The sequence below is a fragment of the Schistocerca piceifrons genome, chromosome X (assembly GCF_021461385.2).
Source record: "Schistocerca piceifrons isolate TAMUIC-IGC-003096 chromosome X, iqSchPice1.1, whole genome shotgun sequence".
Taxonomy (NCBI): Eukaryota; Metazoa; Arthropoda; class Insecta; order Orthoptera; family Acrididae; genus Schistocerca; species Schistocerca piceifrons.
Window position 1 is genome coordinate 918408277 of NC_060149.1, and position 21074 is coordinate 918429350.

General features: G+C 38.1%; 1 protein-coding gene across 1 annotated transcript in view; it reads right to left on the reverse strand.

Annotated features, from left to right (window-relative positions):
* LOC124721676 overlaps nt 1-21074 on the reverse strand; it is a 67575-nt gene that overhangs the window by 40469 nt on the left and 6032 nt on the right. Inside the window, exon 3 of the mRNA XM_047246749.1 lies at nt 12859-12928. Coding sequence (XP_047102705.1) covers nt 12859-12928 — 70 coding nt within the window. The remainder of the gene's footprint in view (nt 1-12858; nt 12929-21074) is intronic.

Genomic DNA, 21074 nt, shown 5'->3' on the forward strand with positions numbered 1-21074 from the left:
ACGCTTGTTGCAGATGTTTTAAAGACGATTAACAGCTCACTTAGTAAACTTCTTATACTCTGATTTAAAGAGAACATAAAACAACTATTTATATGATCAATCAATCTCATTAATTTCTATTTATACCTTTTGTTATATTAGTTTGAACGTACTACAACTTTCCCATCCATAACAATGGACTCCACAAAGTTAACAATGTCATACTGGTGTGGATGTACAACACCATTTTGTCCACATTGTAACAATTCTATCAGCTGAAAATGAAATGTTCATGAAAGCACTTTCATAAGTTAAAAACAAACTAATTAACATCACTATACCAAACTATTTCTTACCTCTGCTAGTAATAACAAGGATAAACAACACAATGTGCATGTGCATTAGCTAATCTTCCCCAGCAAGTGAGAGATTTAAATTTAAGGAATGTGCACAAGATGTGGAAACTAATCTTCATTGCTAATGTGCATCATTTAATTTTCCCCATTAGCAGGAGATTTAAATTTTAGTAACTTGTTTGAGGCCCATGCTATTTATAAAATTTTACACAAATATTGCAACCCCTTAAAACCTGCCACCCTGGGAAGTTATCCAGTTTGACAGCCTCCAAATACAGCCCTGGTCAAAACGTAAGCAGATTTAGATTATTCACAAGAATCAACACATAAAAGAAATTGACTCGGTCAAATTCTTAGAGTTAAATTTGGATACAAATTTTAGCTAGCAGGAACTCATTGATTACCCACCTAACAAAGTAAGAAACTTAGCATTTGCATTGCAAATATTATCAACTACAACTGACATGGACATCTGTTTTTAGATGTGGTACTGTGATTCTTCAGTTTCTTCTGGAGGAATTCATGACAAAATAGTTCATGGGCGAATAGTAAGCTGTAAGTGCTCCCTTCTTCTAGATTAACTTCCTCAAAAAGATCAGGTGGCAGGGGTAAAATACAGGGAGCGAAAGGCTATTTACAATTTGTACAGAAACCAGATGGCAGTTATAAGAGTCGAGGGACATGAAAGGGAAGCAGTGGTTGGGAAGGGAGTAAGACAGGGTTGTAGCCTGTCCCCGATGTTGTTCAATCTGTATATTGAGCAAGCAGTAAAGGAAACAAAAGAAAAATTCGGAGTAGGTATTAAAATTCATGGAGAAGAAATAAAAACTTTGAGGTTCGCCGATGACATTGTAATTCTGTCAGAGACAGCAAAGGACTTGGAAGAGCAGTTGAATGGAATGGACAGTGTCTTGAAAGGAGGATATAAGATGAACATCAACAAAAGCAAAACAAGGATAATGGAATGTAGTCGAATTAAGTCGGGTGATGCTGAGGGAATTAGATTAGGAAATGAGGCACTTAAAGTAGTAAAGGAGTTTTGCTATTTGGGGAGCAAAATAACTGATGATGGTCGAAGTAGAGAGGATATAAAATGTAGGCTGGCAATGGCAAGGAAAGCGTTTCTGAAGAAGAGAAATTTGTTAACATCCAGTATTGATTTAAGTGTCAGGAAGTCATTTCTGAAAGTATTCGTATGGAGTGTAGCCATGTATGGAAGTGAAACATGGACGATAAATAGTTTGGACAAGAAGAGAATAGAAGCTTTCGAAATGTGGTGCTACAGAAGAATGCTGAAGATTAGATGGGTAGATCACATAACTAATGAGGAAGTATTGAATAGGATTGGGGAGAAGGGAAGTTTGTCGCACAACTTGACCAGAAGAAGGGATCGGTTGGTAGGACATGTTCTGAGGCATCAAGGGATCACCAATTTAGTATTGGAGGGCAGCGTGGAGGGTAAAAATCGTAGGGGGAGACCAAGAGATGAATACACTAAGCAGATTCAGAAGGATCTAGGTTGCAGTAGGTGCTGGGAGATGAAAAAGCTTGCACAGGATAGAGTAGAATGGAGAGCTGCATCAAACCAGTCTCAGGACTGAAGACCACAACAACACAACAACAAGTGCTCAATGGGCACAATACTTTGGCAAACAATGACATTCCCATCATAGGGTGTGCCGACAAACTGAATGACTAGTAGCTAACACTAGGTTTAAATAGCCTCCTCTCCCTCTTACCTGGCATTCTGTATAAGGTCCACACCCAGGTGTATCCTCTCTCAACTCCCACTACCAAGTTGTTTGGATATGAACCCCTATTTGTTCTATCGGGGAGAGATGTGGGGACCTTGTCGGCCATTGGTGTACCTTCACACCATGCAGACAATTCATAGAGATATGCACCATGTACAGATGAGAGTTATCCTGTTGAAGAATGGCACTACGATCCTATCACATGAGAGATAACACAGAAGGGTGCAAGCTGTCCATGACATACTATTGCGCTGCCAAAGTACCCTCAATTACTACCACATATGATCTGAAGTCATACACTATGGCTCCACACAGCATGATGCCAGGAGTACCACCACTGCCTCTCCAAAAGATTAGAAAAATGGGACCTTTCACTGAGTTTCCACCATACTCGCACATGATAGTTATCCAGGATAGTGCAGTACTACAGTTCATCACTGGACACAGTGCTACGCCATTCATCAGCAGTCCATGCTTTCTGGTCACAGTACCACTACAAACGCAGCTGCTTGTGTTGTGTCAGCAATAACTTATGTGTAGGGTGATCGTTCCCTAGTCCAGCTACTGTTAGTCTCTGACCAGTGGTACAAGATGACACAAACTCTGAAAGTGTTTCCATTACTTGTTCTCAGATGGCAAGTGCATGTGTGACTGGGTTATGATGAACTTGACACACTATACGGCGATCAACATGGTCTAGTGGAACCTTTATGACAAGTCCATAAAGCTGAATACTGCACTATTTGAACAGCTAGCCCAATGGAGACAAGAGTATGAAGTATCTGCATGCCCTTCAAAGTGATCACTAAACATCTGATACTTTTCATGCTCCTTATATACCCTAGCAGGCTTGGTAACAACATTAAACACAAATCACATCTAGTGCCAATTGCACATTACATACCGGTGTCTGGATACTTTTGATTCAATAGTATAAATATAATAATTCAAAAATTCAATATGGACAGTTGAAAAGATAATTTTTTTAGTTGAGAACTTAAAATCTTTTATTGTACTTTGCTGCTAGTCCATATGGTGCATTTCTTGGTTGGGCCCACAGCTGTGTTCTTCACTTTGTAGCAGAGAAGCATCTACCAAACAGTTATTGTTATTATTATTATTATTATTGTATTTTGCCAGTTTTACAGCTACATAACTTTCTGCATTGTATGACATGTCGTGTGTAAATCTGTAAGACGACTCAAATATAGAAAAAATTTGTGATGAATTATGAGCAATCATTTTGTTTCCCTTTTGTGGACAGTACAAAATTAAATGTAATTGTGAAGGCAACCAAAATTAAAGCATTATCTTAAGGGGCACCACTGCTCTCTATTGCAGCAGAGGACATCAGAGCTCAAAACAATATTGGGAAAAGGCAGACTGCGCAAGCCCCATGAAATATATTTTATGGAGCTATCTGACAACCAAATAGCGTAGTAGGCTCACTCCAGATCAAGATAAACACTTAAAAGGGGCTGTTTATATAGAAAACTTGATTTTATAATTACTTACAACAGGGGCAGAATGATCAAGGGCAGATAAACAACTGAAGATCTCTCAGCATTTTAGGCAGCATGTACTCATGCTGTCAAATTATTGAAAATGGTAAAAAGAAGACGACAGTTCTTGAACAAAAACTATTCTTTGAAATCAGCGACTGTGTAAGAGACTTCCAGGGAACAACAGAAGGCAGCCTCTTGCTGTAGCAATGAATAATATGCCTACAGATAAGCTCTGTTGAAATTATGTTAAATTTGTAAGTATTTTGCAGGAATTACTGTCACTGCCAGCCAGGACTGTCATCAAGTAATTTTGGAAACTGTTCTTTCTTTTTTATTAATAGACATTGTACCATCTGAGTTTATGCACCACTTCTAATGACATTGTGAATGGGAGATAGAAGTGCAGTAGCTAACAGGCTGCCATTGAAGCTAGCCAGATTTCAGTAGGGAATCATTAGTAGTGTTGCAAGTCATATTGATAACATGATTCAAGCATACTTTGACACACTCAGCAGTGCCTTGAGTTGTTTCATCTTTCTTCAGAGTCTGAACCACCTCTCAACTGGGGCAGATTCAGAAACAATATGGTTCAAAAATTAATTGCCACTTCCTGCAGTGTTTATGGGGACAGGAGACAATCATGAAAGATTAATTGTACAAAATGATTACACAGCAGTGACAGAGCGTGCGTTTGCTTATCTTGGTAGAAGACAATGCTTCTAATGATACTGAGCAAAGTTACTCTGTATTTAGGACAATGAAACCAAATTCAGTAAGATTTGAATTCAAATTCTCATCTGGTTAGCCTAATTTGACTATGAAACTCTGCAGAATGTTAAACTTCTTCCTTCCAGTAAGAAGCCATCTAAAGTTCGACAACTAGTGTAGGTAGTGTAAGGTATGTTCTAAAGAGAAACAGTTAGGAAGGTAAGTAACAAGTGTGATTTCACTGCATAGTACTTTACATGGTGGTAGATACAGGGAACATGTACTAGTAGAAGTACATTTTACTCATCTGTGGATCACTTTTACAAGAGATATTGGGCATGTATTTAAGAACAAAAACTATAATCCATATATGCAGGCATTTACACACTTGCAGGTATAGTATGACAATGATGGGAAAGTAGTTAGCTGTGGCCCTGCAGTAGTAACCAGTCTAAAATTTGCCAGCAATAAGACATTAGCGTTATCCATTACAGAGATTTGGTTAACACTTTCAGAAAAGAAAAATGAAAAGAAAGAGTACTGGAGTGTGTTGTGAAATGGCAGGTGTTTTATTATTATTTACTAGAGTTACATTGTTTACCAAACCAGGGCATTATACAATTGCATGTTACAACAGCACACATCTGATATGCTATACAGCAAAACACTCATTAAAGTGTAGTTACATCTTCAGTAATTTCCCTCACTACCTCACACTGCTTGGCTGTGAGCTGACATGGCAGATGTGTAATAATGAGACATCCATCCTGAGAGTTTGGAAGAATCAACATTCTTAAATTTACAATATCCAGAAATTTCCTATTGTGCCAGCAGCCACATGTACCATATTTACATGAGTATAAGACCACCCTGAATATAAGACGAACCTCTTTATTTAAGAGTCTCCTTGAGAACAATTTTTACACATATCCAACTAATCAAAATTACAAACTTTTTACTGATGCAAGGGATCTGTCCAGGATGATAACATTACTTGTAAATTAACGCCATCATTAACTGTCTGTGTAATGCTAATACAAGGAGAAATAAAATAAAAAAATTGTTTATGTTAATTTCTAGCTTCACTGCCTTTTTCCATTTACTTAGCCTGTCATTATTTTTAATCATCAATGTCGTCATCCCAAAAGGACATCTGTGAAAGTTACATTTCTGTTGTCACAAATATTTGGCTGTTTCTTCAAATATGTTGCGATTTCTGAGGTTGTGGTTACTGTGGGACCCGAGAAAATGGCTTTTTTTTCTCTTCCTGAACACATAGCGGAGTTCGCCTCTATATTGACGTGAGAATGTTACACTGTCTCTAGCTTCCAAACATATCGTCTGCCTGCTGCTCTCCCACTGGCCATGTAGAACCAGTGGCTCACAAACCACCAACCATTCCTTTCATACCTCATGGTGAGTGACAACAACATTGCTGTACAAAACACGTAAGTATGCCACTGGACCCCATGCAGACTTAAGCGTCTCCTGCAGACATGTATGCTATTATTGAGTATTTGTCCAATTTCGAAGTCAGTTCGATTCAGGCAAACTGGAGTTTATAAATACAGTAGATGTTCATAAAAAGCCAAAGTACGCTGTATACATTCCCATGGTTGGCTGCACAACGAAATTTCTGCCTGCTCAACACTCCTCTACCCATACTGTTCGTAGTTCTCAGCCAAGCTAGGTTGCTGTCCCCCTTCCAACTTTCTGTAGTGCTAGGCTTGAGCAACACTGAAACACGGAAACATGAATAGCAATATCTTCCATGGTGCAAATTTTATGTACAAACAGCAACTAATGCATAAATAAAAGACTGAAATCACTATTCAGTTCAATTATCGATCTTTTGCGCATCCTACGATGTAGTGACATCTGTTCATACCATTTCCATAGCGGGTCTTTCCACTGTAATTTATTCTCGCAATAATTACAGTCAGTTTAATATGATTTATTTAGTTTATTAGCCATTTCTTCTAGATTAACTTTCCTTCTCATTTCATCTGAATGTCACCATCTTGCTCTAAAGTAGATTAACAGCTGGTAACAATTTTCTGTGGTATTCTAACGTGTACATTGACCAAATTTCTCATATGCGACCCACTTGGTAAATCAATTTCTCATAACCAAATAAAATGACAGAATCAAGTAATGGTTTTTGATGGACAAGATTTTCACCTTTGAAAGTTACCTTCACCTAAAAAGCAACATAAACATATGTATTCTGTACCAATACATGTACGACATCATTTATCGAATCCTGTTCAAATACAACAAAAGTTAGTAAGTTGTCGGAATTTAATGTTACTTCCTTCCACGTTTCACAAAACTGTCCATTTTTAAGCAGAGCATTAAGTAGTAGTTGTTGCTAGTTTATTATTTCTCGCGTATTCCTCGCACTAATGCTGCGAGACAAATGTCACATGATTGTTCTTGGAAGATTGATACTGTACCGAGCACTTCGGTGTATCGGGAAATCTCAATCCTATTCGAATACAAGTATTGATTGGTTGCCTGGTTGGTTGGATGATTAAAGGGACCAAACTAGTATGTCATCAGTCCCTTTTCCTTGAACACACAGGTCTACATGACTGTGTATCGGGGATGGTCTACCGCATATAACCCAGAGGGAGGATACCCCAAGGTCTACCAAAGGTCAACGAAGACCAGGTAAGGGACAAAAAAGAACAAAAAGGAGATATAGGGACAAAGGCACGCAAGCTGCCCTATCTAGCGAGCAGCCAGAGCCCCCACAAGCAGAATGCAATGAGGGGATATACTCCCCCCCCCCCCTCTTCTACCACTTACCAGATGTGCCCCACTCATAAATGGCCTACGAAAGACTATCAGCACAGACACAGCAAAAGAACCACAGATAGACATAAGATGAAAAAGTCGATTAGACCATATGAGAGGGTGGGAGGAAGAGTAAAAGAGCAGGATGGGTGAGGACCGGGGTGGACCACCAAGCTCAGGCAACTGCAGCCCAGTCTGGGCAGAGGAGGCAACAGTGTGTTCTGCCAACCCCTCAATGGACTGATAAGGTTAAGTTAAAGAGAGTGGTAAAAGCCCCCTTCATGAATAAAATTTAAAACTAAGTCAGCCGCTGAGGCATCATCTCCTGATACCAGGGGTAGGTCAGGAAGATCAAGAGTCTGCTGTAGGGCAGCTAGGTTTGGACAGTCCAGCAAAATGTAGACCACCATCAAATGGGAACCACGACAGCACACTGGGTCCTTGTGACAGAGGAGATGACCGTGAATCATCTAAGTGTGGCCGATGAATGTAAGTATTGTTTGATATGCCCTACCCCTTGGGATTGTTCAAAATAAATTTATACAAAACGTCAATAGCCAAAGCTTCATCTGTAAATGTAAGACGACCCCTATATTAATCTATGAAACAATGTAAGAATGTTGACCTCAGCAGCAATAGTTTAATCTGCAAATATAAGATGATTCCGTATTTTTTGAATTATGAATTTGGAAAAAAAAATCTTATAATATATCTTATATAATCTTATAATCAGGTAAATGTGGTAGATGGTTTTCTTTACTCACCCTTTCCCCACGCCATTAAATGAGAATACCATGGAATGGTTAACAGTGTACAAACTAATGTGACACTTTAATTATTCTTCAGAGAGCAAGTAGTTGAAGGTACGAATTAGTGTCTTGGCACAGACAGGAGGTCTAAGTACTGATACCTGAACAGGTGGCTGTTCAGTTTCATAGAAAATCACAGTAATGTTAAAGCAATCATACACTGGAACTGGCTACCAGCAAAGTTGGTTCTTTGCATCTTGTAAGTCATGTCAGAAGTGTACCTACATTTTAGAATATCATGGGCCACTTAATACCGCAACCCCAGGGAACAAACACTGTACTATAGGATGGTCCTCAAGAAAATGAGCCAAAATGGCCACATAATTCTTGGTAGTAATGTGACCTCACAGGATAACCATGGGGCCCATGAAATATCACAATATGGCTGCCCATACCATCATCCAACCCCCACCATATTTTACTCTTGGGATGTAAACTCTGTCACAAGTTGGAAATGTGTGAAAGAAGGCTCGTCTAACGAAACGACTGTTTCCATTACTTCGCAGTGCAGGTTTGAGCATTTGCGTCACTGGTGTGCAAATTTGTAATTCCAGCTTGCCCTGCAATTTCCAGCTTCTAGAGCTCCCTTCAGGTCACTTTCGCACCGACATGGTTCACAACTGTTTAACACACTAGTTACGTGACTTTTACAGCCATCCTCATATTTTGTCACAATCCTCTTCAATGATGACATCCATCACAATCAGCCAACAAACACTTTCATCCATGTTGTGCCTTAGTGGCTGATGTTTTTCCACTTTCCCTGTATGCAGTATAAATATTCAATTGGTGCTTCTTGAAATGCCAAACACTTCGGCTACTTTGGTTATAGAAGCACCCACCATATACACACACCAATAATTTTCCCATGTACTGAAGTAATAATCTGACAACTACACTGACCAGAATTGACACTTGAAACATATTGATGATAGTGCACACGTGCTGTTCGTGATCAAACAACAGTGTAACCTGCAGGCTGATTAGCATGTGCATTTATGTTAAAGCACACATTTCTCAGTGTTTTCATATTTTTGTTCAGCCCCCGTAGGTGTTTAAGACACTTCCTGAAAGCCCTGGTCCCACAACATTCATTGAGAAAAATTGTCCAGCAAAAGGTTGTTGCAGTATTTCTTGATACCGACTGCTCAACAGCTGCAACAAAACTGGTAGGCGATGTTCCAGTTGTTCACTAGAATATGTAGGAACAGGTCAAACCATATACAGAAAATGCTTACACAGCAATAATTTCCTAGGATTCTTTTTAATTTGAACAAACTGCATGTGGTTTCAAGAGTGAAGCAAAACCTATGAACAATCACAATTTTAAGTTTTCTATTTTCCATTCTAAAAGACAGTGTTGCTTTATGCAATTTGGTTGAAAAATGTTACATGCTGGTTTAATAAGGTAGGATGTTGCCTCTCAGGAACAGAGTAAGGAAGAAAAGATTAAAACAGTACCATTGTTCATATTGCTAACAACTACAGTAATAACAAAATAAATGCTGTCTGTCTTCATTCACATCTTGTTCGAAAATTCTGTTCTATATTTGATTAATCTGGAGGTTGAAAATGTCAACTGTGCTTGCATATTTAAATGTTTATGTTATAATATTTTGTGAGCTGTTTTACACTAACAAGGGGAAGGAATCAGACGTGGCCATCCAATTTAACTCATATTTGGCAGGTCGCTCGAGTAAAACCTAAAATGAAAGCTCCTAAGATATTTTGGCTGAACACCCCACTATTTTTGAGAAAATGACCCCTAATGTTCATGATACAGAAACAACTCAAAACTGACGGGATTGACATATAATCAAAAAGTGGCCATTTTTCATCATTATTTATGGGGTTCGTTAACACACATTTTCAAAGACATCAAGGGAAGTAACTTTTAGGTCTGATGCATATCACAAGGTAAACCCTGTACAATGAAAGTGCCACTGGTGTAGCAACCAAGGCAGTGCCACTGGTGTAGAACCAAGGCATCTGGCAGCTGAACAGAGAACCTCTGTGCTATTCCCAAATGCTTTCTGCAGTTCCTCCCCATCCCCACCCTTCTCCCCCTTTTTAAAACCATAAGTTGCCAATTACTTTGTCCGATATTGGATTCCTGGGATGCACAAACTAATACAGTTATGTATGACAGCACATTTATCAATGGCCAGGGTCAACAGATTTACACAATAGAAGTGATACCGCAAAACCACACACCTGTGCGCCAAACGTATGTTGTTTACTATTATAGCCAAGTCATAAACTTTATTTCAAGGCCTCAAAATTGCAATCTGCTCCTGGAAACTAGCACGAATTGCAGAACTGCGCAGATATAATAATGATTCACAGCATAATGTGTGTTCAACTTTCAGCACTGGTTTTTCACGCAATGTTATCATGTATGTGATACACACCACAATTAATTCCCAAGAAAGAAATATTTTTTAAATGTTAATCAAGTCTGTTTTCTGCCAAATGTAGTTAAAGAAAGATTACATTCTTTAGATGCTCTTTGTGCTGCGAGTATACTTGCTTTGAATGTTTCTATCACAAGCACCATCCATCTAGTTGTTTGAAGGAAATTGAGGACATGTAACACAGTAAGTGAAAGAGCCATTATAAAGCAACCATGATTTAATTTTTAATTTTTTACTAAACCAAGTTATTTGAGAAATTTATTTTCCTTCTTGTTATTATTGCTTATTGATTTACTAACCTTAGTAATCTCCTATGCCTACCAATTTTGAAACAGAAAAAAAAGAAACTGCAAAATGCATTTGGAAGTGAAAACAGCTTCTCTTCTTCCCCGCCAGGTGCCTTGGGCACTACACCAGTGGCACTTTCGTTCAATGGCATTTACCATACGGTTACATAAGCAGTAACCTAAAGATTCTTTCCTCAATTTCAATGAAAATATATGTTTGCTGGCCCCAACGTTCAATTTTCAGTTATCTCTTGAGCTCACCAATTTTGAGTCAGTTGCATGTCATGAACTTTAGGGGTCTTATTCTCAAAAGCAGAGGGGTGTCAAGGCAAAATATCTTAGAATCTTCCATTTTAGGTTATACATAAGTGACCTGCCAAATAAGCCAAGTCAGTTGGCCACATCTGTGGCATCTTTTAAGACAAAGTATTCATCTCTCAAGTATCTGTCATTAGGCAATGTGGTGTGCAGTCTCCAATTTCTTGCGTACTGGTATTAATACTTTTAAGCGTACTGAACAACTGCTTACACAGACACTTACCACTTACTGGTTCACTGTATTTGCTATAAAACTGATCAATTTTAAAAACTGGCATGCAGTCTACTGTTGAAAAGCTGATTTAATTCACCGTCAAACAAGTGAACTGTGGAACCAAAAAACTTTTTGGCACTTTCCCAGGGAATTAGAAGTATTTTTAAATGAGGAAAAGGCTGATATTCTTCTGTTTGAAAATTCCTGCTTAATGGAGCCCAACAGTTCCACCACTTTCGTTGTTACGCTGAAATGAGTAAGGCTGCAATTCCTGGACCAGCATGCAGACTACATATGTGGTTGCACACTATAAAAATTTTGAGTGATAAAGGAAATTTGAAGTACAGGCATGTGATACCTCATTGGGTACAGGCCATTTATTTACAATTAATGCATGATTAGCACCACAGAAACCTTCTACCACAAATGCAGTAACAGGTACTGTACATGAAACGAATTAAGACGAGGTAAAAAACAAGTTGTATTCACTAGAAGTGGATCACCAGTAGCAATACTGCAACTTGTTTTGCAGCCATACACTATTCTTTTGAAGGTTTTTCTAAATCTGAGTAGTTTGCATCTTGCCATTTGAGTAATGTATTAGTGAGTCTGTATATTTGGTTCCTGCGTAGTTCTAAAGTTGAGAAACACCGCCAGAGCAGCTTATACACATTGCCAAATTTTGTGCTATTAATACTCTAAAATTACGTGTGGGAATAAAAGTGAATATGTTATCTATAAATTCAGAAGCTGGTACAAAAATATAATAAAGTGAACACATAGTCTGGAAACAAGCAGAAAACATCACTAGTTCTGGCTTCCAGTCACACTGGATTACAGGGCATATTCCATGTTCATGTAGACAAATTTTATTTTTGCATAGTTATCTATTGTCAGTACACAGGCCATTATTCTGTAAGTCAGCTACCTATACTATCCAGCTGTTCATATAAAAGATGTTAATTCAAAAGAAAAAAGTAAAATTTTGAGATAATTTTTCTCCGTGTAGGGACTTCGATACCTTAGCTGCTAAAAGGAATTATATGCTATGGCAGAATTTGATTGAAATTTAAAATGACAATATACAGCTATGAGTCTTAAAAGAGTTAGGAACTTACCTTACAAAACCCATTTCTTTGCAATAGAAGTACAACTAACTGTTAATGCGATTAGAGACAGCCAATAAGTACAGCCTTTAAAGCCCACTTTCCTATTAAAGGGACTAACATTAATGTCAGAAATAAGAGCTTCATATGTGGCTCCAAAACAACTTAACAGCGACAGAAAAGCTTTGGTCGTATGTTACAGAAAGAATGAAGGTAGTCTCTCGCAAATTGGCACATTAATATCTATGTGAGGTTAGGAAAATTGTCTGCATGTAACTAATTATTCCTTATCAGGAGACAAGTTTCACTTTTTTGTACCAAATCATGTTCTACACACACACACACACACACACACACACACACACACACACACACACACACAAATAATAATAATTTTAACATATTACACTAAAGGCAGCGTACTTATTATTAAGATAAAAATTAAGAAATAATCCTCTGCAAAATTTTAGAATACAACACACAATACTTTGACATAAATATTGAAACATTTGTGCGCATGCAAATGAATTTCTTAACCTCATCATTGTAAACCATAACTGTGGAAGATGGGTATAAACAAGAAGAAATAATATTTTGCACACAACATACCTGAAGCTGGATTCTCCCTCCCTGTTTGAACAATTACTTCCACGCCATTCTCTACCAGTGGATAAGGGCACTGAAAGCCAACAGATATAACATGAAGTAATGTACTCCATAATTTTTTAAAAGTTCCAAAATATTAACTTACAGACTGCAGGTGCCATTTATCATTATGGAATCAATGTGTGTCAAACAAAGGGAGATTCTGGACTTTGTCGTTGCCCATGTAGAGCACAGTTTTTAATCAGATACTGTGCACCTTTTCAGTGAATTACTTCTATATGTATCAGTTTAGAAACCACAGAATTTTTACACCAAAATATTTACTATGAATGACACCATTACATAGGACAATGTTCACTGTACCCCACTGTAGAATATGCACATACACTGATGGAAAGACAATGAGGAACCTGAGGGCGGTAGGGATGGTGTAGGGGTGGGAGGGTGTAGTTGGCATAGACTCTTTGTAATCTGAAACATGCATGAAAGTGCATTCATCTGAAGCCCTAACTGTCAGCTCCACTTGATAGTTAACTTCTCTGAGGTAAAAGACAAAAACACCACTATCCACAATTAAAATCTGTCCAAGTCATTACTTTTCCGTGATAGTAAGCTCGAAAAGAATGGCATAAGGAAGGTGTGGGATTGTTTCATAATTTACAAGAAATAATAAAAATAACTGCCCATTAGCATATAATTACAAAATTTTGTGTACTACATTGCACTTCCAAGTGCTATCTCATGTTGTCCATCAGCTGACACAGCAGTGAAGTCCAATGTGCACACACATGAATTTTAAGCACTTAAACATAACAAAACAGTATCAAATCATTAATTTTTTAATAACTTGCACTTCATATCAACAGCTAAACTGTTGCAGCTGTAATTTGTTACACAACAGACTATCAAAGGAAAGAAAGGAAAGGGGACTTTAATTTGTTGACATTGAATATTTTATAACAATTCCTGTTGCACAGTTCTTATGATAATTTTTGAATAATGCACGTTTTGCTGACAATGAAACAGTTCCTTCTTTATTCTACATCTACATAGATACTCTGCAAACCACCGTACGGTGTGTGGAGGAGCGTACCCTGTACCACTACTAGTCATTTCCTTTCCTGTTCCACTCGCAAAGAGAGTAACGGAAAAATGACTACCTACATGCCTCTGTGTGATCACTAATTTCTCGTATCTTATCCTTGTGGTCTTTAAGTGTAATATATGTTGGTGGCAGTAGACTCATTCAGCAGTCAGCTTCAAATGCCAGTTCTCTAAATTTTCTCAATAGTGTTTCTCAAAAAGAACGTCATCTTCCCTCCAGGGATTCGCATTTGAGTTCCAGAAGTATCTCCGAAACACTTTGTTATTCTCTCTAGTTGTCGCGAGAATGCAGTGTCTATTGTATGATGAAAACAAACATTTTGCCTATACCAGCCACATCTGATAAAAGAAAAATTAATGCACTCAGGCACTTCACAGTAATTACTAATTTTACCTGGAAGAAATGGTTGTGGCCATTGTTCTGCATATTGTGCACATACCAAGCACACTTCATCAAATTCATAACATTGGTGATACAAACGGACAATGCAGTAGTGACAGAAGTTTAACAATATTGTTCCACTGCTAAACCTGGAATGACAAAGAACTAATGAAACTATATCACCCAACAATTTTGTGAAAATTGCTTTAGACTGTTAAATTTTTCTTATCAGGGGGCTGACACATACTTTCATTTCTGGTTGGAATCCGAATTACATTAACAGTCTTTTTGTCATCATCCTAAAGACCAATGCATCATTACATCCCTTAAGTATCCACTGATACTTAACACTGATGTATACGAATGTGCCATAGCATTCATTGGCTGCGCAAGTGTGTGTGTGTGTGTGTGTGTGTGTGTGTGTGTGTGTCTTTTCCTTCCCCCCCCCCTCTCTCTCTCTCTCTCTCTCTCTCTCTCTCTCTCTCTCTCTCTCTCTCTCTCCCCCCCCCCTTTTTTTTCACTTTAAATGACTTAGTGTGATTTGAACGAAACCTGACTGACTGGCTTTCACACAACATTTTAGTGAATAACAAGAAGCTCTGTCTTCAAATCAGCTACAAATTTTTCTATAGAATTACCTATTAATGACATCTCTTCTATATGTTTATTCAAGGTAAACTTCATAATTTTGTGACTTCCTTTTCCATATAATTTCCTGAATCTGTCTGAACAGGTCTAAGCAGCCTGGAAATCAGTAATGCTCATCTCACTTGCACTTAAGGGCACCCAGTCTCTGATATCTTCTTTGGTAACAATGCACTGACTTTCATGAGCAGCTTTAAATCTTGCAAATAGTTTCTTTTACGCTTTTGCAAGTTTCATTCTGGCACATATTTCGTACTTTGTGTAAATCTATCTTCCATTGTAAAACTCATGTTCTGATTTTGCAAAACGACACTAGCTTTGTACACTGTTTATGTACAAGCGCTTTCTCTCTCTTTGTTTTCCTAAAACTATTATAGCCTTTTCTCTCACACAAAGCTAATACTGTATATGTTTTCTTTAGGCTTGAAAGGTACTCTATTTTTGTTCTAGACTTTAATCTGCACAACAATCACCATTTGTACCACGATTCACAGAATCGTCAAGTTATTGCCTGTTTGTTCTAATGTTTCCACAATGTCTAACAAAATGTCGCTATCATTTAAATGAATGCCCAAGAAACTAACTAACAAATAATACATATCTAGGTCTTTTGGAGACGTAGATGATTTCAGTTGCTTATCACGTACTTCATATTTCATCTTTGCTAGGTCGTAAACATTAACTGGATTCCACATTACTGAGAAACTCTGAAACCTGCACAAACATAGATGCTATTACCAAGCATAAACAAAGAAATCATGAGGAAAATTAGTTGTTTTATTTCCATTGTTAACACTTAGCAATACCACAAAGGCAACTGCTGATTATTATGGATACGAAATGAATTGCAAATGCGAGCGCACAGTAACTGTGAAAAACTGATTCAGATAAACTATCAACCAAAATCAAAATTTGCTTCACAAATTATGATCACATAGTGCCATGTTATCTGTTTACTGATGTGCCATCAGTCAAGGATATGTGCCTCCCATGTTGCGCATGTGCTATCTGCTACAGCAACAGCAAAGGTATACATTTCTCCAAATGCCTTGCAAACTAGGAATCTGGCAATTTTCAACAGTTTCTAATAATACTTACTCTGTGTCTTAGATAAAATTTTGACGTTTTGTTTCTTTAGACGTATTCTTCCTGTATACAAAAATTTTTGGGCGGGTTCTTACCGTTCCCTTGTAAGAACGCTATTTCTTTGAGGGGGCAGCTTGATGCCACCAAGTATAATTACATATACGTGACCTTGCAGTAATTAGAGTGGTCTGAAAAATTCATCTTTTCCACCAAATTAGTACATCCAAAAATGACAAATTAGCACTGTTTCTCCAAACTGATTAGCTACAGGAAATGGAGGTGAGTAACCATGGAAAAACTTTTAATCTGTTCACCATATTTACCACTGAGTAATAAAGCAGAAACTAATGCCAGTTGAAACAATGATGAAGTGTCTGCCTTGCTGACAGATACAAAGCATCAGTCAGAGACATTTTATTTCACAAGCAAGCTAGCTAATACAGAACAGGGATCACCTATAGTGAATTATCCAATCAGTAGGTGCATTTGTCATAACATGAAAAATTGACCTATGATGAGCTGTATAATAAAGCTTTCACAGGAGACAGATTATCCATTCTAAAACATCACTTATTTCAAACAAAAATAAAATCCCTGAAATATAAATTACATTCAGTCTTTCCTAAGTAACCACCCTGGTTAACAGTTTCAGTATTACAATTTGAAATATGCTTTACAATTTCTGAAAGTGGATCACAACTGTTCCAGTCCATCAAAATTTAGTTGAAAGGGAGGATGGTTAGGGTATTAATTTGACAATTGGGTGTTAACCACACATCCCCAAATGCACAGAACAATGAGTAACCTCTCTTTTACGTAAAATCTTTGTCAAACATCACCACTAACATACAAAGGACACGAGGATCCTCTTTATACCTACAACCAAGTAACTCCAACATGCCACAGCAAATAATGAGTGGTCCATCTATGCCTTGAGCCACTAACAATGCAACTGGACCAATTTAAGGCCCAAGTAACAAGCTGTTGCTTGGAGTACCAAACCTAAGAGGGGCACTAGACACACCAGAACTAAGATTTCTACACAGGACATGTCACAGTAGCAGCTGCTTGGGGCATTGAGATGAGTGTGTTCAATATTTGTATAGAGAGAGAGAGAGAGAGAGAGAGAGAGAGAGTGTGTATGTATGTGTGTGTGTGTGTGTGTGTGTCACAATTTGTAGCAAAAACTGTCACTTTAATGTGTGGAGGGGGTCGTCATAATTTGCTTATGCGGAAAAATGTCCTTGCACCACCTCTGCAAAGCAGGTTATGACACCATCTACCTTGACAGAAAATAATTAACTTCCAACTTCAATTAATCTCATAATGTACTGAAAAAATATTATTCAAAGTTGCAGTTACTGGACATATACGCTTATCTTGTGGCGTTTCAATCTCATAACATGACTGCAATGATCAACAGTAAAAAAACATGCTGGTTATGATCAACTGCAATTCTGATTAATATCTAGGCAGTCATACTAATTTTGGCATACCAGGCAGCATTAATTCCGTCACACCACCAAGCAGTACATAGAATAGTCAAAATCTATAAACTGAAGAAAATGATAACCATGCAACAAAGGCCAAGTCTCTCTTAATGGAACTTGACTAAACGCCCCAGCAAATACCTGAGATTAATTGCACTGAAACTTACTATGAAGATAAAGGTACGCCAGTTACAGCCACAGTGCACTAGTTTACCGAAGTGCACATGAAAGGCCCAAATATTAGGTGGGCCAGATTTCTATAACAGCCATCAAATCTTGTTACAAAAATGAACTGATATACAGTGTCATTCACAAAAAGTCACTTCAATATCATCACATTTTAAGTATGTTTCTTACCAGCACTACAAGATCTAATTTCACAGGGAGTCCCAAATCTATCAGCATTTCAACAGAGCTTGCAGAATATCTATTGCTAAGGTCTTTCCCCAAATTTTTCAAATGTACTGAAAGCTGTGAGCAAGGGTGAAATGGGGTGGAGTGTGCTTAGCAGACGACATTTGCTGGTTCTAAAGCATTTTCTTGCCAGGAATGCTCCCACTAAATTTCATAGGTGCTTTGTGACCCTGTGTTCCAATAGTTTTTATTTCCTTCGCTTTTTCTTCCAATCACCTTCACTTCTGCAATGGAAAGGAAGGAAATAAGGAAAGAATATTGGAGTTCAATGACCCATCAGTGGTAAGTTCATCAAAAGCTCTGATAGGACAAGGACAGGAAAGGAAATGGGCTGTAGTGCTTTTAAAAAAAAGTCCTGACATTTTCCTCTATTGATTGGTGGGAAATCATGGATAACTTAAAATCTGAATGGTTAAACAGAAGCTACTCAAAACCTGTTTCTTGTTTTTTAGTAAAACTGGCAAAGGAGGAGGAGGATGTATCAACAGCTCCCTTTTAGTTACTTGTTTTATAGCTACTGGAAGGTTTGGTGTATTTAAATACTTCATTAGAAGTACTTTATTAGATTGTGGAGAACAGCAGCCAAATAGGTACCCTATGACATAATGTGCAATTATTGGTGTTTGCATGTGCTTCTATTCCATGGCTATGCAAGTTCTCTACACTGGAGCACACTCACACGGCTGATGGGCAAGAAAGTTCAATACAAAAATCTAGGGTTGTACGTGTGACTAACATGGAGCCATTAGGCAAGTTTAAGGTGAGCATAAAATACTATTATGTTCTCCTTATGTACTTAATCTTAACAACTGGAACCCAAATCTCTTATTATCTATGCAAGTTCTGAGGTGAGGAGACAGATAAAGTCACAAGTCATTCCTACTTACATGAAAGATCCTCTGACAGACAAACATAACAGTACACCTATCGCTGATTGCAGTCTGTTGTTGCATATTGGAATAGTGTTTGTTCTTATGTTGTTGCTTTAGAGCACAAAACAGCTGAGGTCATAAGTGCCATGAATAGTGTTTGTAGCCACATATAATGAACCCTCTGCCAGGCACTTAAATGTGATTTGCGGAGTATCCATGTAGATGTAGATGTAATGACCTTTCAGGAGGGAGAAAATCTCATACGTAGGAACCAACATCGATTTCAACAGCTGATGTCACATGAATTAAGCTCAAGACAACCATCCACATGACTCATGAGGCAGTAGGCAGCAGCTGCTAAGTTCCAAGTCTTGTTTCTTAAATTCCTGACAGAATTCAATAAATATCTACAATGTTACTTAGTCAAAAAATATGAGCTTACAGGAAAGCTATATGATTGTAGTGCACAGAGAAGTTGCAATAAGACCTGCATTACTGAACCAATAAAATATTTAAGAATCTGAGTCTGGCATGATTTAAGGTGGAACAACAACCTGTATTAACAACCGTCATTCAATCAGTTCTGTAGTATTAATCGTAAGTCTGGGGCTCTTACCAGGGAGGATTATTAGAGCATACATGGTGCTTTAAATTGCCTCTTACAAGCTTCTAGGAATTTTAGAGGGGACCGAGTAGACAATATTTTGAATTGGAACCCATGTTCGAAAAGGCCAAGGTAATCCAATCACACAGCCTCCTCTATCTACGGATATGACTCCATTGGACTTTTTCCTCTGGGGTCAAATGAAGAGTTTAGTTTATGAGATTCCTGTAGAGACAGAAGAAGATGTGGTGACATGAATTGTGGTCACTACAGGACAGGTTGCAGAGACACCAAGTGTGATAGTGTGTGATCGTCTTTCATTGATACAATCTGTGCACAGAACCTGGTGGTCACCATACCGAACCTTACTTTAGTGGATAAGAATGCTACCCTCATTTGAAGAGGACAAAACATGTTTACTATAAACAACAGTGTTTGTGGAAACTGATTAAGTTTCCTTTTTGTTTCTTCAGTTGTTAATGAGTGGAATTGTGAAAAAAGTCATGTACTGAGTTATGCCTAGCAAATTTAAAAGTGGTTGCGTTACCAAACTGTCTTCAAATAGCTGTAGTATGGAAATTGTACATTTCCAGACATGGGTTCCAAATCAAAATATTTTCTACTCAGTAACCTCTACAAGTCCTAAAAGTTTGTAAGGAGAATTTCAGAGCACCATGTATAGCAGATTTGAAGAAGGGAAGCTCAGATTGTGTCAAGGACAGGGAAGGAAGTCAGCCATGCCTATTCCATGATTTAGGGAAATCATGGAAAATCTAAATCAGAACATTTGAAGGACAGTTGTGTGTTTTTTCATACATTCCTTTAATTTAGTAAATGTTTGAGCACCATGATGATGCTCACCCAGCTTCAGTGACAGTTGTTAGAAGAGAGGCAGTATGCATGAATGGGGATATTTTTAAATGCGGAGAACGTACAAGGTCTACAAGTTTGTTTCCACCGTTTAACAATAGGTGGCCACAATGGTAAGTAGCGGTCGAAAGAAACAGATCGCAGACGCCAGGCAGTCAGCTTGGACCTCGGTCAACATAACCTCATTCAAACATTAGTCGATTTGTGTCTGCATCATAAAGTTGTTCTTGATTGAAAACATCAGTTTACAAGCCTAATTCTCATCACTTGTGGGAGGTGTTACTGTTTTGTTTCAATATGAAGAAAACAGCAGCCGAGTCTCATCGAATGCTCTCAAGTACGTACGGTAAGGACGCTATTAATGAAAGAATGTGTTGTGAGTGGTTTCAACACTTCAAGAACGGTGATTTTAACATCTTAGACCAGCATAGTGGTGGAAGAGAGAATATTTTCAAAGATGCAGAATTGGAGACATTGCTGAGTGAAGACTCACGTCAAACTCAAGAAGAATTGACACAAATAGTGGGAGTGGCACAGCAAGCCATTTCAAAACATCTCAAGGCGATGGGCATGATTCAGAAAGAACGAACTTGGGTCCCGTGTGAGCTGAAACCAAGAGACGTTGAACTGCATTTGTGTGTTTGTGAACAGTTGTTTCAGAGGCAAAAATGGAAGGGATTTCTGCATCGCATTGTGACCGGGGACAAAAAATGGATTCATTACGATAACCCTAAACGCAAAAAAACAGGGGG